Raw genomic sequence first — 22,734 nt, 5'->3', positions numbered from 1 at the left:
GCAGCTGAAAGCATGCGCAAGTGACTGAGGTAAGCCATGTTTCTGTGCATGTTTAGAGCAGAGCTTGCTGGCTTAGAGATACCAGTTTTATCATGTAGCACTGCTTCTGAGCCACTTGGAGAGCTGGCCACCGTCGCGTGTCCAGAGCTTCCCTCGCTCCAGCTCTGACAGGTAGCAGTTAAGATGAAGAAACCAGCTGTTTAGGGTGCAGCAGTCTTTCTGGATGTAAAAGTAACCAGAGTGTAGCCATCGTAGGTTGACCTCATTTAAATCACATTAGGAATGAAACATCTCATTGTGTTGTAGCTTTGACCCCAGACCAGTCATTCATCTGAGTTAGATTTCTGCCATTTCATATGGGGTTTTTTTTCCCTCCTTGTATGTTCAGTAGCTAGTTGGGTAGATGGTTAATTGGATGTTTGAGCCTTAATCAGTTTTTCTCCTTTTTTAATAGCTCCTCGAATCCCTGTAGATAAAAGAATTTTTACCACAACACACACTCCAGGATGTGTGTTTCTTGAAGTAGATGAAAGGTAAATACTTTATCGGGTCTAAAAGAGATTTGTTTCTGAAGACAAACCAAGGTACTTAACTTACTAGAGATCTGAGCTATGTGTGTGTTATGTGCTGTTGTGTACCCTGGGACAGACTATGAGGTTGCCTGCATGGCTCCGGCTGGTTACAATCCAGCTTAGATTGAGTCCTCTTAAATATATTTCAAGTTACATTTATGTGTTCGTTCGTTTGTTTGTTTATGTGTGTATTTGCCATGCACACATGGAGGTCAGGGGCACTTTTCTGGCATTGGGTCTCAGATCCAGTTCACTCCAGCAGGCGTGGTGGCAAGTACTTAACAGGTAACTGTTAAGTCTTCTCACTGTGCCAGTTGGTTGAATTTTAGTGTAAACACCTCGTGTGTTGTATTTTTAAAGTCATTTACATGATATCTTACTTGAGCCATAGGTGGGACGAGAGTTAGTGTTCTTATTTTTATATAAGCCAAGGACCAGTTCACCAAAACCATCTGACTGTATTCTGCTTAGGACCAAGAATCAGTCTCTCTTTTGAGGTGGGGTGGTTTTGAGATGGTTTGTCTGTGCAATCCTGACTGCCCTGGAACTCACTCTGCAGACCAGGCTGGCCTCCAACTCAGAAATCCTCCTGCCCCTGCCTCCCAAGTGCCAGGATTAAAGGCGTGCGCCACCACGCCTGACTAAGACTCAAATCTCTTAGCATTTACTTTAGTGGTATTTCCATTTGACAGATGTTGTTCAAATCAATTCATGCTTATTATTATAATTAGACCAAAAAGGAAAAAAAGAAGAGAGCATACTTTAAAAAAAAGGAGGAAGAGGAGGAGGAGGAGAGCTTTGTTTAAAGGATTTTTCTGGTTTTGAACTCACATTGCCTTTTTCAAGGCAATTAAAAATGGTTTTTGCATAGTGAGAACAGATGGTGCCTATTGCTGTTTTTCAGTATTTTTTTAGAAAAAAAATATGTATGTGTCTGGCTGTTTTATCTGAGCGTGTATCTGTACCACATGTGGAGAACCTCTAAAGAGGCCAAAAGAGAGCCTCGGGTGATGGTTGTGAGCATGTGGGTTCTGGAAATCTGACTCAGGTCCTCTGGGGGAGCTGGAGTGCTCTCACCTGCTGGGCCATCTCTCCAGCCCTTGGTCTTCAGTATTTCTGTCTGGATAAAACAGACATTGATGTCACAGTAGTGTATGCGACCCCCACATACACAAATTTATGTTAGAATCCTATTTATTCTTGAAATTTGAAAATCTGAGAAATCAGACTGAGTCCGTGCATTAGTATAACTCGAAGCCCAGACACTGTTAATAGAGCCTGGCTTGTCTAAGTCATCCTTACAAGGCTTCTTTACCCTGAACAGACTTCTGCGAGTCCTCTGGAGGCTAGTTGCCCTTTGATACTGTGTGTGATTTTCGACATTACAGTGTATCCAATTACTAATCCCCTTTTTTTGTCCATCAGCCCTTGTTACTGTCAAAAATACTGGAAAGGGCCAACTCTTAAAGAGGAAAGAGGTTTACTCACCTCCCAGTTCAAGCCACAGTCACTTGTCTGGGCTCCATTGCTTCGGGACCTGTGGTGGGAGAGGGCATCGTGGTGGGGAGCAGATGGTGAGGTGAATCTCCTCACTTCATGGCCCCAGAAAGCAGTGGGAAGTCAGGGCAGGAGCCTGCATGTCGGCACCGTGGAGGAAGGCTGCTGCTGGCTCACTCTGTGACTCACCAGTTGCCTTTGTGCTGGCCTTCCCAAGACCACCTGCCCAGGGAATGACACTGCCCACACGTGGACTGGCTCTCTTACATTAGGTTGGTCGAGACAATCCCTCCCAGACCTGTCCACAGATTAGTGCGACGATGACATTTGCACAGTTGAGACTTTCTTCAGGTTATAAAGTTGACAGCCAATGCCGACGCAGACAGGGCCCGAGGGGTTACCCCAGTGACCTAATTTCTTTCCACCAGACTTTGCCTTCACCACCTCCTAAGATTGCCACGGGCGGGGGACCAGGATTTCCGTGTACTAACTCTTGGCGGATATTCAAGGTCCACCAATGCTGCATAAATTCATATACATACATAAATCCGTATACTAATGCTGTATAAACTTATAGCCCACGTCATGATTAACCCCTTCTGCATTACCACATGACAGCATGGTGAAGAACACAGGGGTCCTGAGAAATGTGCTGGAAGTGTCTGCGGGGACCTTGAGTTTCTGACTCCTGAGTTCACAGAGAGCCTGCAAGCCTGTTCTTCCTGTAGGAGATGGTTTTGGTGAAACATGGCAGGAGGCCACAGACAACAGTCTTAACCTGTGTCTGTTCCCCATAAACAGGCACTTAGGGTCTTGCCTTCCTGGATACATTAATGGGTGTCTTTTCATTAATGCTCTTCCTGTGTAGAGCTCATCGAGAGGCTAGGGTTTGATGGAGATGTTTTGTTTTGCAGAGCAGGAGACAGAATCCTTACGTGTGCTAAGCACATAGTCTACCACTGAGCTATATTGCCAGCCTGGGTGGGTATTTTTAGGTATGTAACAACTACTTAATTACCTGCCCAGTATAACATGCTTCCTGTGCTATGTGCCTGTGCCCCAGAGCAGTGCCTTTGCTGGGTTACCTACCTCAGGATCTGATTGGAACATCGATCTTAACATACTTGCATCCAGAAGATCGGCCTCTGATGGTTGCCATACACCAAAAAGGTGGGGCCTGCTCCTCTATGGAGGTTGTTCTTTGCCACTGATTGGTTGTAACTTTACAGTTCATTTCTGCTTAGAGTTTTAGCCATTACCCAAATATGAAATGTGTTGAAACTGCTAAAATAGTTGTTTCCTGTTCTAAAGTGCTAAAAATATCCCACACAGATAACTGAAGCAGAGCACTTACAGTCTCACCTGTGTACAGCTTGCTTTTCATCTTGTTGCTTTCCATAGTTTTAAAGTATGCCGGCCACCCTCCGTTTGAACACTCACCCGTCAGATTCTGCACTCAGAACGGAGATTATGTCATTCTGGATTCCAGCTGGTCCAGCTTTGTGAACCCCTGGAGCCGGAAGGTCTCCTTCATCATTGGTCGACATAAAGTCCGAACGTAAGTTCACCAGTTGCTGCTATGGGGTGCAGAGGTGAGTAGAGCAGATGTCGCTTGTCATGGGAAGATGGACTTCATTGGGTAAAAAGTCCCTGAATTCAGGAGTTCTCTTGCTACTCTCATGGCACTACCAGCACTCTGTGGCCTCCTGACAATAATTGCAGTCTTGGGGCAGTGTTTCAACTTTTAGGTCACTGCAGCTGCACTGCAGATCTGTAACTCCAGGTCTGGAGCTCCAACTCCCTCTTCTGACCTAGGCAGGCACCAGCCGTGCAGGTGGTGCTCAGATACACACTCGGGCAAAACACCATACGCATAAGAAAAAACTAAATTTGAAAAAGTTAATATTTATTTAATTTAATATGTGTAAAGTGTTTTGCTTGCGTGTGTGTATGATGACTGCGTGTATGTGCCTGGGGCTGTGGAGGCCCGAAGAGGGCACTGGATCCCCTGGAACTGGAGTTACAACTCCGGGAAGCAGCTGCATGAGTGAGCGCTGGCAACCAAAACCAGCTCCTCTTCAAGGGCAGAAAGCGTTCTTAACCACGGAGCCATCTCTTGGACCACTGGGTTTGCTAGTTCTCGGTGACTTCTTCCATCGGACCACATCGGACACATCGTAAGTGATGTGTCTGACTCAGTGCTCCTCGTTGGTACCCACTCTGCCAAGGTTCCAAGAGGTCATTCCATGACATGGTAAAGGTGTAACCCTTGGTGCCTGGACTGGCCTTTTCTCTCTCCTCTCCCCGTAATAATCAGGAGACCTGGAAAAGGTCCCCTTGAAGGGATAATTCCATTGGATGGATACTTGTAAATTAATTAGAGCAACGCTTATCACAAGTTAGAGTAGTGGCTCTCAGCCTTCCTAATCCCTGTACTACAGTGTCTCCTGCTGTGGTGACCCCAACCATACAATTATTTTCACTGCTACTTCGTAACTGTCACTTTGACACTGTTATGAATTGTAATATGAATATTTTTGGTGATAGAGGTTTGCTAAGGGGTTGCAACCTTCAGGGTGAGAACTGCTGCTTTAGGGACTCTTAAAGATGTTATTTTCATATTATAAAGACCAGCACAGTTTTCAGGAGGAGGTCCTAATTTGTTGGCATTCACTGTATGCAGGTAGTAAGTTTTATTTTGTTTTTTTTTTCTTTTTGTTTTTTTTTTTAAAGAATTATTTATTTATTTTATGTATATGAGTACTGTAGCTGTCTTCAGACACACCAGAAGAGGGCACCTGATCCCATTACAGATGGTTGTGAGCCACCATGTGGTTTCTGGGAATTGAACTCAGGAGCTCTGGAAGAGCAGTCAGTGCTTTTAACCGCTGAGCCATCCATCTCTCCAGCCCTTGTTTTTTCTTTTATTGTGTGAGGTATATTGTATAAGGGGAACAACCAGTCGTGTAACAGGGCATTCACATGTGGAGATCAGAGGGCATCTTAGGTGAAGCATCTTCTCACCAGGGCTCTGGGATCAGACTCCAGTCATCAGGCTTGCACAGCAAGCAGTGTTGCCTACTGCACCATCTCAGTAGGACCAAGTTACATTCTCTGAAGTAAGAGATGAAAGGTAGCATTGGTAAGGCCTCCTTCTCACCACTAGGGGGCTGAGGTGCTCCGCAGCGTAGCCCAGGCTGTCCTGGAGCTCCCTGCATAGATTAAGCTGGCCTCAAACTCACAGAGATCCTCCTGCCTCTGCCTCCTGAGTAATGGAATTACAAATGTGTGCTACCATGCCCATGTAAAATTTTCTAAGTTTTATTCTTACTAGTTTTTAAACCCTGTATAGGTAGGTGTGTATATCTGCATGTGATTGTGTGCAGGTGCCCTTGGAGACCAGAGGCCTCAGATCGCCTGGAAGCTGGTGATGTAGATGACTCTGAGCAACCTGCCATGGGCGGTGGGAATCTAAGTCAGGTCCTCTGGAAGAGCAGCATATACTAACCACGGAGCGAGCTGTCTCCAGCTTCGCTGTGACTGCTCTGCAGCTTCAGAGTCTTAAGATTCCTTACAGAGTTTACTCCGTCAGACTTTGAAACCGGTCCTTACTGAAGCTCTTGGGAGCAAAAAAAAAAAAAGGTAGCTAAATGGACAATATGTACATAGTTCTGAACTGGTTACATAAAGATCAGTGCTATCGAGAAATCTAAGCAGTGCCAGTTATTTGCCTGCAATCTCAGGTCTCAGGAGGCAGAGAGCTAGGAGGCTAGCCTGGGCTGTTGGAGCAAGACTTTGTCTCAAAAATCAAGGGCTGAGGATACAATTTAGATGTGAAGTGTTTCCCCAGCATGTACAGGGCCCTGTGTTCTATCCCCGGCACCGTGCAGGTTGGGAGCTGTTATATCTAGCTTGTTTCTTTGGGAATTTTCACTCCATTTTTCTGTACTTAGAGTGAAGGAGTTTTTTTCATCAAGACACAACTAATTCTTTACATGGCCCCTGGCGGGCCTTTTAGTCTTCATTTCAACCGAATCCGGCTCATGATGTGTTGTTTCACTTGGCATTTTATAGGAGTCCATTAAATGAAGATGTTTTTGCCACCAGAATAAAAAAGGCAGCCAGTAACGACAAAGACATAGCAGAATTACAAGAACAAATTCACAAACTTCTCTTGCAGGTAAAGTGAGAGGTTTTTAAAAAGATGTCATCCCCAAAATTGTGCTTTATGTTGGCGCAGTCTTAGTGAAGTGACTCTACAAGAACACACTGTGAGAAGAGAGGGTTCTCTTCCTTCACATCTCAGACAGTTTTGCTTTTCGCTTTGCTTCTGTGGGTTAAGCTCTGTTCAGTGGTTTCCTTATTCTGGGTGAGATGCACAGAACATTGTGGCTGTGCTCGCTTCGACACAGCAAAGTGGGCTGCCCCACAGGACAGACTCCTTAATGAAAGAATTATTTCTCTCTTAATGAAAGAATTATTTTCCTGTTTCAGATGCCGGCAGCGTATCCAGCTCCTGAGTTTGGGCTTCAGTGTTTTGTTTTTCTAATAATTTGGTTTTTAAAATTAGTAGAGCAATATGTTTGGTCTCAGTATCTCTTGTCATTGTAAGGGGAAAGGAGGAAAGTTACCTTTCGAAAAGAACAACCAGTAAGGGGTTGTGTTAGTAAATAAGCTATGTGTCCCATAGCATGTGAGGCCAGAAGTTTTCAGAACTGTCTTTTATAAAATCTCTAGAGTTCATGAAGTATCTGAGGTTTTATAAAATCCATCTTTTTATTTCACATGTTCTGTCTATTCTAAAGAACTAAAGTTTATTTCATTTTATTATTTATGATTTTAGAGAAGGCAGTTAGTTATATTATGGCATCTAAAAGAACCTGTTGCTATAGTTCCCACCTAGAATAAAAAGTTAGGCTCTGCCCCGAGAACAGGGAAGCACTGAGGAAATGTCTTACACCAGCAGCCAGCAAGCAGCATCAGCCTCTCCACGCCCTCTGAAGCGTTTAGGAAGCTCTTAGCTTTGTGATGATTGTAGACTAGAAACTGTAAGGTGAATCTCATCACCACGTGCAGAACAGTAACTGAACTGGTCCCTTCCTCCTAGCCGGTCCATGCTAGTGCTTCCAGTGGCTACGGGAGCCTGGGCAGCAGTGGCTCACAGGAGCAGCACGTCAGCATCACCTCTTCGAGTGAGTCCAGCGGACACTGTCCGGAGGAAGGCCAGCATGAGCAGGTGTGTGGCAGATGTGGCCTTGTGCAGTGCTGTTCTCTGCACCGTGTCAGTGGTGGTCCTGCGTCCGGTGACATCTTAGGATTTGTTTGTCATTTACAGATTTCAATTTACTTCAGAAAATGGTTTAAATGGGTATAGATAAATATCTAAAAAGAAAGTCTGAGCGAGGTTCGGTGGCACACACTTAAAACTTCAGTCGTTGGGGTGAAAGCTAGAGGGTTAGGAGTCTGAGACCAGCTGGGCCACATGGTAAGCACCCTGTCTTTAAAAGAGAGAGGGAAAAAATCACCTTTGCAAGGTTATGCTTGGATTCATTGTACGCTTTTCTAAAAGCCGCATACCAAGGATAGCTGGAAGTACAGTTAGATTGGCGTCAGTGTATCATGGCACAGCAAGAATTGGAATTAAAGCAAGGAGTGCTTTTAGTCATGTTTCAGAGAACCCAAAGTTTGGCATGTATTGTTTGTGTGGTTTTTAGCACACACACACACACGTCTACATTTTTAACTCTTACTTTATCCTTCTTTTCCCCAAGATGACCCTGCAGCAGGTCTATGCCAGTGTCAACAAAATTAAGAATGTGGGCCAACAGCTCTACATCGAGTCGATGGCCAGATCATCAGTGAAGCCAGTGACAGAGACGTGCGTGGAACCGCAGGGTGGTGGTGAGTTGGCAGAGTGGCCCCGGCTGCTCTCCTATCTATCTCTTCACAGAGAACAACATGCTTGCACGCTGAGCAGATGAGGCTAAGGCTTTCCAGCTCGCTGATTACCTGAGAAACAGTAGCATTGTTGATAACAGTACGATGTTGGCTGCACAGTAACACTTGGAAACGAAATGGCTTTAAATTAGAGCTCAGCACACTTGAATAAAGAATAACTATTTTGATGCCATCAGATTTTTAGTTTGTTTCCTTTCTGAGCTATTTAAACCCCAAAGAAGCTAATTTTTAATACATTTCATATAATAACAAACATTGAAATGATCCCTTTTTGTCATTTCGAACAAATGGAGAAAGATCTAGACGGAGTGGAAAACATTGACATTTTAATCTTTTCTCAGATGTGAAGTAACAGTGATTGTTTTTTTAACCTAACTAAGTCTTTCATTTTTCTTGTTGACATTTAATACAATTTTAGAAATCATGAGTTTTGGTCATGTAACTTTTATAATAGTGTTTATCATTGTCAAATGCAGAGCTTAAATAGCAGAGGTGACCTTTGCTTTCTAAGGCCAGAAATAACAGTGACTAGATTGTAAGGGTCTGCCGTGATTTGCATTGAGCACCAACCCCTCAGACTCCTGTAAAAGCCACACATGGCTGCACATGCCGCTGAGGTACAGAGACAAGCAGATGCCAGGGACCCACTCCCAGCCAGTCGGCCCAACACAGTGAGCTCCAGGTTCAGGGAAAGACCCTGTATCAAAAAATAAAGTGGAGAATTACTGGTACCTAGAGTTGACCTTTGACCTCTACGTGCACACACGTGCACAGATAAGTAACCTCACCATCCCCAAAACACAGATGGCTGTCCACGTGTTCCGTAGCTGTGGACATTGCGTACTAGTATATCAACATGGCTGCGGTTTCCCGGTGTAATAGTATAGACCTTTAACCCCTGCAGTCAGGAGGCAGAGGTGGGTAGATCTTCATTGAGTTCAAAGCCAACCTGTTCTTCCTAGAGAATTCCAGGCCAGCCATGGCTGCAACATGATACCCTGTCTTCCCTATAATTTTTTTCCTTAGACTGTAATTTTCAAATAAGAAGTGTTTATTCTCACAGTATGGAAGGGTGCAGTGTCCAGGGTCAAGGTAGGGAAGGGACAGGATTCAGTGAGAGCAATGGCTCTGCTCCTGAGAAGGAGCTTGAATCCCCCACCTCCTCCAAAGCAAAAGGAAAAACTCTCCCGTTGTGACAGAAGGACAGACAACAAAAAGAACTTAGCTAGTTTCCTCTCTTACCTCATGTTTTTGAGATGGAGCCTTGCAGTGTCACTTGGTTATCTAAACTCCTGAGGTAAAATGATCCTCTGTAACAACCTCCGACATGCTAGGACTAAATGCGTGTCACCACCTCCTGGGGGTTTCTAAGGTCACTGACCCCCTTCACAGAGGGATACAAGAGGGCTCCCATTTAGTAAGTAAAGAGCATTGCTCTCCACACTGAGAAGAAGACAGCAAGTCCATGACCTTTCTGCACCCGTTGGAGTCCTGAAGCAGCAGATAGCAGTTCTAGAATCCAAGGCAAGACTCGGGCTTAGGGAACAAATGAGCTGGAGACACGGACCAAGCAAACTTGCAGGAGACAAATCCTCACTCAGATAAATGCAGAGGGATAACAAGAGTGGAGCAGATACTCAAACAACTGTCAAAACAGCCACCACTTAAAGCACAGAGTTTGACTAGAGGAATTTGGGAGCTGAAGCATCCATAAAACCATCGTCACAGACTGTAAGCCTGGCCTGTGTCAGTCCAAACACCGGCCTTTCCAGGGAAACGGCCGCTCAGGCTCTGCTGTTCTGCAGTTTATGGAAGGACAAGAAGGGAACCTCACCTCCCAGGGGAAAAAGTGGTCACTGAAAGAAGACTCAAAACACAGCCGTGGAAATGCCTGACAAGGTAAAGTAACTAGGAGTGGTACATCGCAAGGCTGTGGGCAAAGGAGCAAGGCCAGCTCTGAGGAGGAACTGAGTGGAAGGGCCCGATGGAACCGTTGATGGGCTGGAGGTACTGTGCCTACCTGAAGTGTCTTAGTGACTTAAAAACATCCATGCGACCCAAGTCAGAAGAGACTTACGTTAACGTGTATGTAGGATCAAAAGGCTTCAGCAAATCAAGACATGAGAAATGCTTATCATCAACATTCCAGAAGAATCAGTAAGCTCCAAGATAGACTGCTTTGGATCTCACTCAGATCGCTCAGGCTGAAACAGAAACAGTTCCAAGTTCCAGTCCAGGGGTCACATCAAACTCTCATATATGGGATTGGTAGGGATCCTCCAAGAAGGAGCTGAAGATAGAACAGTCACGATTTTCTTCAGATTCAAAGCATATCAGTCTACATCGCTGAAGGCGGCAAGAGACAAATGGGCACAGGTAAGACGTAACAGCGCATCTCCAGAAATCACACGCAAGAAGACAAGAAACATCACCTTCAAAGGAAAGATTGTCAGCACAGAGTTCCGTACCCGGTGGGAAACCTTTCCCAATCAGATCCCCCAATCAACTGAGAATTTGACAGCACACTTTCTACCAGAAATGCCAAGGAATTTCTTTTGTCTGTTTCACGATTTATTTTAATGCATGCATGTGTGTGTGCATACATGAGTGTGTATACACACTTATGCACACACAAGTGTGAATGCCCATGGAGGTGTTGGATCCCCTGGAGCAGGAATTACAGGTGGTAGTTGTAGCCACCCATCATGGGTGCTGGGAATTTAACTTTGTTCCTCCAAAAGGGCAGTACTCGCTCTCAACCACTGAGCTATATATCTCTCCAGCCCCAGGAATGTCTTAGCAGGGAGAAATATGATACACAAAACCCATCTACACTAAGGAGTGAAAATTACTGGGCAATGTATAAAAAAAAGTTTTATTTTTAATTGATATGAAAGATAACTGATTACAGATAGCACTCTTCATTGATGCCATACAAGTAAAACATGGCAGCTGAATTGCCCCATGCTGGGTGAGCTTTGAGGAACATACAGCCTTAGACTCTGAAAGAATGGACTAATTGGAGGTGACCCCTGAGCACCGCATAAAGTGGATGAAGGACGGTAGATGAAAAGGCACTGTGACATAGTTAATCTACTGTTGACCTTAAAGAGCTCAGGAAGAATTGGCTCTTTTGGTGATGCTGAATCACTCAGCTCAGGATGGTGCTGGGAGGGCAGAGACTGGATGCCCTGGACAGAGAGATGCCGTACATCCCATGTGGGCTGGAGCAGAACAGCGAGGTTGCATCATCACATAGTTTACAGTAGTGCCGTTTGACAGGAGTAGTTAACATCTGCTTAACTGTTTCCAGTTGACAAGCGACTATGGGTAACTGAAACCATGGTGCTGGTGGTATAGCCTCGCCTAGGATGTACAAAGCTCTGGGCTCAATCCTGTTCTCCAGAAAACTAAAAACTTCATACCCTAAAAGCACAGGAAGCAAACCCAGCCACCAGTGATGGGGATGCATCCTGAGACTGAAAGGGGAGAGGAGCTGCCTACGAAGGGGTAGCTGGGAGAATCCGTGCGTTAGCCAAGAGCCATTAACATCAACCCCTCCCAGGATGTAGAGAGAACCCAAGGCCACATGCAGATGAGTCTGCTAAGCAGGAAGGGCGTAAACATGCTCAAGGAGGTGAGCTTCAGTAGCTTTAGAGAAGGAAAAAGTGTTTCAACTAGATGCCAGATACAGAACACTAACGTGCACAGAATCCGAACCCAGGCTGGTGGGTTTATCAGCAGCAGAACTCTGAAGACACTTTGTGTGCATACTGCAGTCGAACAAACGGATGCAGACACTATAGATAGAGAGTGAACAAACAAGGTTTCCCACTACTATAGAAGTTCTAAGTAATCAAAGGAGGATGTCTAGGATAGATTGTCCTGCATTGAGGTAGAAGCATGCGGAAGAACTGAGGCATTCAGCTGGATAGGTGGATGATAGATGAACAGGGGCTAACATGCAGACCTAAAAAATCAGCTCTGACCCCTGGGAAAACTTACACGTATAGACAACACACCCATAACACCAAGATCTCGGTTGCTGGATATATGTTTTTTAACACAAGGAACCAGGGCCAGAGGGTAAAATATTCAAGAGACAGACAGACAGACATCATAAGGGCTCAGGGAGCAGGCAGCTTGGAAAAGCTACAAATAGCTCAGGCTAGGACAATTTGAGTAACAAAACTCAGCAGGATAGTGTTGGTTTATAACCCAACAAATTTAATGACCTGTGTCTGTACTGACAAATGACTGGAAGACTTAAGTGAAGACAGGGATCAGGTTACAGCAGAGTTAAGATAGGACCACCAGATTCATTGAGATCCTGGGCTGGATCCTGAAATAAAAGCTACGGTTAGTGACAACGCAGTAAAAATGCAAGAAAAGTCTTCATTCAATGAAAAGCATTTCTCCACTGTGAATTTTGTGATTTATCACATCATTGTGTAGCTAGTAGAAGCTCTTAGGAGGGATATGGGGAAGAGTTGAAATGAGGCTATTCAAGAAGTCCTGTTAAGAAAAATAGGCTCTCCAGGCCAGCTAGACATGTCTGTCAATAAGAACACGCACAGCTGAGGCCACAGGTCTATCAGTCATGTGACGTAATCACGCACGCCTTCCAGAACCCTGCCATTCTTGCTGGCCATAGCACTGTTTTGCAGGGCGTCCTGCCTTTGCCAGGTTTTCTGTCTCCTTTCCTGGGCTCTGTCATCTTTACAGCAGGTTCCGGTTCTCTAGTGCTCAGGCCTGGAGGCTTTTCCCTTCTTTCCACGCCTGTGCCACAAGGCACACTTGATAAGTTCAAACTCAGATCGGTACAGTATCATTTTATCATCCCTTGGTGGTGGCCAGCATGTGGGACAGCAGGAACACAGCATCAGTCACCACGGAGGCTCAGCCCAGGAAGTGCTGTGTGCTGCACCCTGCAGCACATGAGATATGTGTGATACCAGTTATTCCGGTCTCCATGCCCACTGACCAACTCTACAGGTGTTCAGTAGCCAGGCAGTGCACAAGGGGAGGGACAGGTGGCACTTAGGTGTCTTAGCCAGTTGTGATATTACCCTGACACTGGGCGTCCCCCACCAGCTTCTCGTCCCAGAGTTGACTTAGTCATCCTCGCCTGAGATACATGCTTTACTCGGTTTTAGAAATACCACTGTAGTCCTTGAGTGTGGCTTGCTTTTGTGCCTTATTCACTTTACTGATACTTCTGTGTCAGTCATTTAGATCTACACTCATGTTTAATGATATTAAATATACTGCATGATACTGTATAAACATACGTTATGAGCCTGCTACGATTTGCTGAGTATTTTCTCACTAGCTGCTAAACATTTGAATTGTATCTCCTTCCATCTCCTTTCAGACGAGCAGAAGGACTTTTCTTCCTCTCAGACACTGAAAAATAAAAGCACTACGGATACTGGCTCCGGTGGCGATCTGCAGCAAGAACAGCGTAGCTCATCCTATCAGCAGATGAACTGTATCGACAGTGTCATCAGGTAAGAGAGGCAAGTCTCAGCGATGTCACTTTTAGGCAGAAGCCTGGCGAGTCACTGTGGAGCTGCCTAGCACTCTCAGAGCTGTCTGTATTGATTTCCTACTGTATATGATAAGATCGGTTGCTACATGGGTAGCTCTTAGAGCTGCTGGGGACAGTGGTACTGAGTCCTCTGTGTCCTCTGTGTTAGCCATGGAATGCCTGTTACATACAGGTCAAGTTTATTGACTGTTATAGAGGACACAGAAAATAAGATGCTGCATCTCCTGTGTGAGGGAACTGTGGGACGGTGAATGTCTAAGCTGGTCAGAGTTAAACAGTGCGAGACGTGGAGACCAATTAAAGAATGGAGTGGAAGAGACAGTCTAAGCCAGTAACCCAGGCTGGGATGTTGAGGACTGACCTCATCTGATAAGAAAGGGCCGAGTTGGCCCCCCCACGCCTCAGTGGCATAAGCAAAGCACAGCAGTGGGTGTCACCTGGTGCAGCCAATAAGAAGGCTCAGCCCAGTTCTGTTGTAGGTACCTGACAAGCTACAGCCTCCCAGCCTTGAAAAGAAAGTGCATCTCCTGCACAAACACATCTTCATCTTCAGAAGAAGCCAAGCCAATCCCGGAGGCGGACAGCAGCCAGCGAGGTAGCAGGAATGCTCTGGGGTGGATGCCATTGAAGTCATGAGTCCTGCTGCTGCCTTCCCTTAGGTGGCTGATGACTTAGACGGTCAGTTGCTGACCGCCGTAAGCTTCCACTCGGCGTTTTTCACCATCAGTTTCTCATCTGTATCTCCAGACACCGAACAGCTCCTGGACATACGGAAACAGGAAACAACTGGACCATCCACAGACATCGAGGGAGGTGCTGCTCGGACCCTGTCCACCGCCGCACTGAGCGTGGCGTCTGGCATCAGCCAGTGCAGCTGCAGCAGCACCTCTGGCCACGTTCCGCCCCTACAGTCAGGTACTGCCTCTCCTTTCTTACACGGACAGCTAAGGCCTAAACTCAAGAAGGAACTTTTCCTCCTCAGATGCCTAGGAATGGGAAGCAGGGCATCACATTGGTCCCCAGCAGGTGTTTCCATGAGAGGACCAGGGACTAATTAAGATGCAGCGTGAGACACAGATTCCCTTCAGCCAGGCCATAAATTGAGGAGAAAAAAGTTTAAAAATCCCTGAATTCAAAAGGTGATCAGGAAATAAAAAAGAAAGAAACCAGACTTTCAGTAATCATTTAAAACAGACTAAATACTGCAATTAAGAGGGGAAGCCTGGGGCCTGGAGAGATGACTCAGCGGTTAAGAGCACTGGCTGCTCTTCCAAAGGTCCTGAGTTAGTTCCAAGCAACCACATGGTGGCTCACACCCATCTGTAATGGGATCTGATGCCCTCTTCTGGTGTGTCTGAAGACAGTGACAGTGTACTCACATGCATACAATAAATAAATAAATCTTTAAAAAAAAAAAAAAGAGGGAAAACTTGGAGCCAGGCTTGGTACTACACCTGTAATCCCAGCATTTGGAATGCAGAGGCAGGAGAATAAAAAACAGAGATGAGCAGCTGCCTGTGAGCTGTCTACAATTTAAGTTCTCAGGAAGGGCTGTGAGGTGCTGGAGAGTGACTCTGCAGTTAAGAGCATGCACTGCGTGTGGAAAGGACCCATGTGCTGTTCCCAGCACCCACATCAACTGCTTGTAACTCCAGTCCCAGGGATCCAATATTTCCTTCTGGCCTCCCCAGCTACTGCACCAACGTCCATAAGCCCTACTTAGACCAAACACATACATACAGCTTTACATTAAAAGAAAAAAAATGATCCGAGAGTAAATGGGTAGAAAGGATACAGAGATCAAGCAACAGGTATGAAGGGATGTGTGTTGCTTGCATTGATACAGGAGAAACAGCTCAAGATGGTCCCGTCAGCCGCGCTTCATGGGCAGGCTGGAGGTGAACTCACTAGGAAGACGTGGTAGTAGTGTGTATTCACTAGTCATGGAGTTTCCAAAGATAGGAAGAGAAAGGGTAAGACTCAAAGAGAAAATTAGACTTTCACAGGCCAGAAAAGTTAGATCCGGTTCATCCTCCCTGCCCCATGTTCCCAGAAATAAGACTCAGACCCAAAACATACTTACAGATACCTTGGCCATATAGCTAGGCTCTTCTCTGACTAGATCATAACTAAAATAAGCCAACTGTTTTAAGCTACATTCTGCCACACAACCAGTTACCTGTGCTCAGGTGCTATGTGTCTGTCTTATCACATCTTCCCGGGCGATTAACCCACACCTGGCTTTCTCCCAGAATTCTTTCTGCCTCCCAGGTGCCCCACCTTCTGTTCTCCCCTTTCCTATAGACCATAGGTCTTGTAATTGACAGGTGATGTACCCATACAATACACAAGGTGTTCTTTCCACAGCAGCCACAGTTAGAAAACATAACTCTGTATGCAGCTGATAAAACATTTGGGCAAAAGTGTGCATACTGTGTGTAAGAGCTGGCTTAGTGCCTAAGAGTGTTTGCTGCTCTCCCTTCAGACCCAGGTTCAATTCTCAGCACCCATGTCAGGTGGCTCACAGCCGCTGGTAACTCCAGCTCCAGGAAGCCCTCTGGCCTCTGAGGGCTCTCGCACTCAGGTAGAAATACCCAGCCACAGGCAGCTACAGCTGTATGTGATTAAAGTAATTGATTTAAAGTGTGCTTAAGTGGCTGAGCCACGGTGTTGGCCATCTTGACCTGAGCAACCTTTAGCAGACACTGTAGACCGTAGCGCTGTACAGCTGACTATAGCGCAGCTTCTTTTCCGGTACCCTCAGGAGGCGCCCTGACATATAAAATACGTTGTGCTGAAATGTAAGTCTCAGATGTAGAAGGATTGATGCTATGTGGAATGTGCTTTCTGGCTAGGGAGAATTATGTTAAAACCCAAGAACTTAGTAAATAACACAGTGCTAAACAATGGGCCAAAGAAAAAGTGGAAAATGGACTTTGAAGATACTTTGAAATAAATATTTATGAACGTACAACATACTAAAATTTGAAGACAGCAGTAAAACAGACAATTAACTCTAAATGCTGATGATAAAGATGAAATCCTTGTTTGGGAAGTGGGGGTCAGACATGGCTTCTCTGTGTAGCCTGGCTGTCTGGGAGCTCTTTAGAGCCACCTGCCTCTGCCTCCTGAGTGTGGTAAGTAGGGGTGTGCACGACCGAACCTGTGTTGGGCACTTTGTTATTAGGGATCACTGTTACGTGAGTCACAGTGTTTGTGTTCCCAAGAAAATTTGTGGGATTTCTTTTGAGACCCATTTAATTTTCCTGGAAACAGACTGGTTTTTTCATACTACACTTTTAAGATCTGTTAGGGCAGGACTCAGGCTCTGTGCCCTCCAGGCCTAATGCATCCCCTCCTGCTGATTCCTTCATCCACAACCACAGGAAAGCCAAAGCTTGCTTTTTTTTCTTTTTCTTTAACTGTTTATATAGCATGTGTGTGTGCGTGCTGCTGCACTATTCCTCTCTCTCTCTCTCTCTCTCTCTCTCTCTCTCTCTCTCTCTCTCTGTGTGTGTGCTTCCGCATATTACAGCACAGATATAGAGGTCAGAGGACAACTTTTTGGGGTCTGTTCTTTCCTGTTACATGGATTTCTGGGATTAAATTCAAGTCACCAGGCTTGTATGACAAGCGCCTTTGCCTCCTGAGCCATCTTGCCGGCCAGAGATGAGGTTTTCTAGCCTGGCCAACGAAGGAAGCACTGCTCCGTAAGCCTGAGCTGTCCTTCCCTCTGTCTTGCGTGCTTCCCACCCAAGAACTCAAGGCAGACCCTCGCCTGAGTGCCGGGGCCCAGGGTGGGTGGGGGGGCTGCTGTCTGACTCTCTGGAGGCCTCTCTCCACACTGTCTCCTCTGCCACTCTCCTGGACACTCTAGCCTTGCTTCTTAGGGAATTGATTAGACTCTGCCTGAGGCTCAGGGCCCTGAAACCTTTTATTTCACAACTGTGTCCATTGTTTGAGGCAAGAAAAATGCTCTGTCCTTAATACTCTGCTGTCCACAGCACTTAAGTCGACTCAAATCGAGTCAGAGGCCATTTCTGGAAGTGGCATAGGCCCAAGCCTAGCCAGGATACCTGGATGTTACATAGCTTTGAGAGGTGGGAAGGGTATTCGGAAACCAGCACAGCACCCAGCATGCTCTCTACTCTTGAAAACAGTAACTCTAGAAAGAACTTGGAATCTGCGTCCAGGCGCACGCGGCTGTACATGTGACTAAAGTGGATGCCTTGCTGCAGGTAAAGAGGATGAGATCCTGTGCACTGCTGCATTCCCGGAGGAGTAGGCTAGCGTCCACGTGTGCCTTTTCAGGGAAGACAGGGTGGGTGGCAGCAGGTGAGCCTCTGCCCTCACGGTCCCTTGTCTGTGCGTACAGAGACTAGCAGGGCAGAAAATGAATGGCTGTCCATGGGGAGAATGAAAAGAAGCTGGGTAGACTGTGGAAGGCACAGGAACAATGTGCTAGATTGATTTTTAAAACCTGGTGCTTGAATCATGCGAGTATGTTTCCTGTTTTAAAAAAAAAAAAAAATCAACTGAGCGAAGGACAGTGGTGCACACCTTTAATCCTAGCATTCAGGAGCCACAGGCAGGCAGATCTCTGAGTTCAAGGACAGCTTGGTCTTCATAGCATGCTCAGGACATCCAGGGCTACATAAAGTGACTTTGTCTCTAGAAAACGAATAGAAATTCAAACTATGTGATGGCACACACTTGTAATCCAGTCCTCCAGAGACTGACGAACTCAAGACAGGTAGACTAGTTAGGAAACGCCAAGCCCTGTTTCTAAATTAATAATGCAAATGTTTCTAAATTAAAAATCTAAAAATGTAATGACATAGAAAATGTTTATAAATCAGGATCTAAATAGTATCTGTATGCTATTACAGTCATAAAGTAGTATATATGTAAAGAAAGATGAGACGAATTATTGCTCTGTACTGATGAAGTTTTTATACTCCAACAATTATGTTTGTTGAGATGTATTGAAGGGGAGTTACAAAATATAATAAACAGTTGCAATTAATAAACAGTTATAATTAATTTTGTTTTCTGTGATCCCAGCAGAAAGTGTTGCCGCGGCGTGTAAGCCGTGGGCCCTGAGAACGAAGGCCTCTCACCTGGCTGCAGGAGGATTTAAGCACGTGGGGCTCACAGCGGCTGTCCTCTCTGCACACACACAGAAGGAAGAGCAGAGCTATGTTGACAGGTTCCGGGAAAAGATCCTGACCTCGCCCTACGGTTGCTATCTTCAGCAAGAGAGCAGAAACCGTGCTCAGTACCCCTGTGTTCAAGGTAGTTACATTCAGAGATAGCCCTTACAGCTTTAGATGACTGTGAATCCTACACAGGCTGAACTGTCCTCCTGTGTCCGTGGGAAGCTGCTTCCGGGAAGAACTACCTGACACACGGACACTCAGGGCTTCGCGTAAAAGGGTAAAACCCACTCAGGCTTTCCGCGTCCTTATCCTTACCCTTATTTAACACTTGACACACTTATTATTACAGTTGAAGGAATAACGGGGACTTCTGTACATATTCATGTTAGCAGTGGTTTTTTCCCTGAGTATTTTCAGTCTGTAGTTGGTCAGGTGGGCAGCTCTGGTCCCTGAGGCTGTACAGGGCCAGCTGAACCAGGGAGAAGGTGAACAACAGGTGGCCTCACTTGCTCCACAGTTTACAAAGGATCTCTAATAAGAGTGATAAACCGATTAAAGTGCTGGATTTGGTTGATTTGGAGCACTAATTGTTACCTAGAATTTTTGTTGATTTAGAACAACTTTTTGTATTTTTAAAAGTATTGGCAAATACTGGCTTCATGAGGTAATACTTAGAGTTACCTGCAATGACTTTCTCCTTGGTTATCATCAGCAGGGTCCACTGCTAAGCACAGCAGATGTGCTGGAAGTGAGAGACAGAAGCACAAACGGAAGAAGTTGCCAGCACCTGTGGACACCAGCAGCTCCGGTGCCCACCTCTGTCCCCATGTCACTGGATTCCTCCCGGATGAGCAGCACTGGAGCCCATCCACTAGCCCCTCCCCCCTCGGCGCAGGCTTAGCATTCCCCTCAGCCCTGATAGTTCCCAGCCAGACCCCTTATCTCCTCCCCTCTTTTCCCCTCCAAGCTATGGCCTCTCAGGGAGTAGGGGACTCGGCAGCCTGGGGAGCTGCAGCTGGATGTCCACCTCTGTCCGCCGGCCCCCAGGCTGTTTCCGCGTTCCCCTCTGCTTACGTGGATACTTTGATGACCATCTTCCTGCACAACGCCCCTCTCTTCCCTCTGTGGCCGCCCTCATTCTCTCCATACCCATCCCTGGGGGCCGCAGGGTCTTCTGAACTGGCACCCTTACTACCAGCAATGGCTCCAAACCCGGAACCAACCACTTCAGACCACAACCAAAGGAGAGTGGAGGAGAACTGGGAGGCACACAGTGAAGAGCTTCCGTTCATTAGCTCACGGAGCAGTTCACCATTACAGTTGAATTTACTCCAGGAAGAAATGCCTGCACCGTCAGAGTCCGCAGACGCAGTGAGAAGAGGCGCTGGGCCAGACGCTAAGCATGTGAGTGCTGCTCGTGGTACCAACTGAGAAAACCTGGGTCCCCTTACCAAGCCAGGGCTCAGCACTGACCGCCCAGCCGTAGTGGGAGATCAGCCCCACTGCTGTGATGAGGACTAAGCTCTGCTCTGTGTAAATGAGAAGTGTGCCTGTCCACTTGTAGACTGGAGACGAAGGACTCTTCTCTTCTTGATTCTTGGGGAGGATTCCCACTGATTTCTGTCTTTCAAAAACAACTTGGTTTTGTTTGTTTGTTTGTTTGTTTGTTTCTCTGTGTAACCCTGGCTGGCCTGGAACTCACTCAGTAGACCAGGCTGTCCTGGAACTCATTCAGTAGACCAGGCTGGCCTTGAGATGTAGAGCTCATGCTTTTCTGTTTATACAAAAGCGCAGGAGTGTGTGGATGAGGCAGGAGCCTTTCTGTTTATACACAGAGCACAGGAATGTGTGAATGAGGCAGGAGCCTTTCTATTTATACAAAAGTGCAGGAGTGTGTGGATGAGGCAGGAGCCAGTGTTCAGCATAATCAGGAAGTAGCCAGCTCATCCTGCTATGCTTATACATGTCATTTTCAAAACTGAAAATGTTTAGGTAAAGTATTTTGAACTCGCCAAACTCTTAACCTATAAAAACACTTCGAGATATTTATCAGATTAAACCTCAGAGTCTGGCATTCCTGCATTTTAGTGGGAAATCAAAAATTAGTGTTTTATTTTATGCGTAGGAGTGTTTTGCCAGCATGTGTGTGGTATGCTCCGGGGCCATGCCAGAAGAGGTAGCCAGATCCCTTGGAACTGGAGTTTTAGACAGTCGTAAGCTGCCACATGTGGGTGATAGGAACAAACCCAGGGCCCCTGGAGGCACATCAAGGGCTCCTAACTGATGAGCTGTCTCCCCAGTCACTACTTTGGATAGCTTGGGGGGCTAAGAAATAAGACAGCAGTTCAGGAGCTGGATAAGAGGCTCAGTGTTTGCTGTGCAGTCACGAGGGCCCGAGGAGACTCCAGCATGGCATCGGCTGTCCTGCAAACCCCTGTAACTCCAGCTCCGAAGGACCCAAGGTTCTTACCTGGATGCTTCAGGCACCTGTAAACACGTATGCACCTATACATACAGACATAATAAATATTTCTAATTAAAGTACGTTTTACTTACTGTTGGGATGGGTACTCATGTGCCACAGTGTCCATGCAGAGGTCTGAGGACAATTCTGGGCAGGTGGTTCTCTCCTTATAACGTGGGTTTTGAGGATCAGACTCAGGTCATCGGTAATAGGTGCCTTCCCTGGATCTCGCTGACCTAGTCGTATAAATCTTAAGAAAATATAGATAGTGACTTTGGTTCTCATGGGAGCTCTGTCACTAGTGAGATGGGCTCACTGCAGTGGTGCATTCATCTTGACTTGCGTCTTCATGAGAAAGCTGGGAAGAGGGCTCTCTCACAGCTTCTGCTGAGGACTGAAGGATGCAGTATTTCCATGGTGCTTCACCCTCTGCAGCCTGTCTTCTCAGAGGGCTGGGACTCTGTTTTGCCTGCTACTGTGTTCCTAGAGTTTGACACACTATGCTTAGAGCATATAAAGTGTCCAGGTCCACTTGCCAGATGACAGAGGTGTACAGAAGCCCACCCTTGGGTGGTGCCTGACATGCAGCCGGGGTCAGAACATAGTCGTTCCAAAGAAACTTTAAGCACATTCTTGACGCCAGCCCTGAGAGTCCCACTCCTCACCTACATATGTGAATCTCATTCCGCGCGACAGGTAAAGTTGAAGAGCTGCCTGCTAGCTAGCTCTTGGAGTGCTAAGTGCCCTTGTGTCCTCCCCTCCAGCACTGTGTTACAGGTCCCAGTGGCAGTAGGAGCCATCACTGCACCTCTGGTGAGCCGGCCACGGCGACAGCGCAGCAGGAGTGTCCCTCTGCTGCCGCCTCAGGTAGGTGACCAGGAAAACAGCCTCTCACTGTTACCAAATCACTCTGCCCAAGGCCTTGTAGCTTGGACACCAGCATAGAAAGGAAGTTTGGGACTCCCGGCCCCCTTTCTTTTTGTAGGCTTCCTTTCGGGAATTTTTATATTTGACAAAACGTTCACTGGTGTAACTGTTACAAGCACTTAGACTATCCCTGCTGCTCTAGAAAGTTCTCCTGTAACCGTTTACAGTCTGTGTGAGTTACTTTTCTCATGGCTGAGACGATATCTGGTGGAAGCAACTTAGAGGAGGGTTTGCTTGGGCTCATGGAGCGGTGGCTGCCGTGGATCTAGGCTGGGAAGGAGTGGAGGCTAGACCATCTGAGCCTTAGGCGGAGGGACCTAGACATAGCAGACAAGAATCAGCTCAGACCTGAAGTGGGGCCATTGTTGTAACCTTCAAATTCCTACCCACCCCCCGGTGACCCACCTCTCAAGCATCCTGCCCCCAAAAGGTTGACCACTTCCCAGAACCCTGCCATCACCAGGGGACCAAGTGTGCTAAACGTGTGCCGTGAGAGTGTTTTCTAGTCAGACTGATAGTCGACCTCGGACCTGACACACTGGTGTGCTTTCTACCGCCTCAGTTCCTGTAGTGCAGCATGAGAGCTTCTCGCATGAAGAGTCTCTC

General features: G+C 46.5%; 1 protein-coding gene across 6 annotated transcripts in view; it reads left to right on the top strand.

The window, feature by feature from the left end:
- Positions 1-22,734, top strand: part of Per3 (period circadian regulator 3) — a 41,281-nt gene that overhangs the window by 12,361 nt on the left and 6,186 nt on the right. For 3 of the 6 annotated variants that reach the window (XM_021159430.2, XM_029475738.1, XM_029475735.1), the window contains 12 exons: positions 455-533; positions 3,133-3,239; positions 3,471-3,627; positions 6,144-6,249; positions 7,177-7,305; positions 7,841-7,970; positions 13,402-13,537; positions 14,058-14,173; positions 14,326-14,493; positions 18,643-18,873; positions 19,450-20,141; positions 21,966-22,068. In XM_021159430.2, the coding sequence (XP_021015089.1) occupies positions 455-533; positions 3,133-3,239; positions 3,471-3,627; positions 6,144-6,249; positions 7,177-7,305; positions 7,841-7,970; positions 13,402-13,537; positions 14,058-14,173; positions 14,326-14,493; positions 18,643-18,873; positions 19,450-20,141; positions 21,966-22,068 (2,154 nt within the window). The remainder of the gene's footprint in view (positions 1-454; positions 534-3,132; positions 3,240-3,470; positions 3,628-6,143; positions 6,250-7,176; positions 7,306-7,840; positions 7,971-13,401; positions 13,538-14,057; positions 14,174-14,325; positions 14,494-18,642; positions 18,874-19,449; positions 20,142-21,965; positions 22,069-22,734) is intronic. The other 3 variants (XM_021159431.2, XM_029475736.1, XM_029475737.1) reach the window with 2 other exon arrangements.

The sequence above is a fragment of the Mus caroli genome, chromosome 4 (genome assembly GCF_900094665.2).
Source record: "Mus caroli chromosome 4, CAROLI_EIJ_v1.1, whole genome shotgun sequence".
Lineage (NCBI taxonomy): Eukaryota > Metazoa > Chordata > Mammalia > Rodentia > Muridae > Mus > Mus caroli.
Note: the sequence above shows the minus strand (reverse complement) of the source record. Positions and strands in the feature narration are given on the sequence as shown.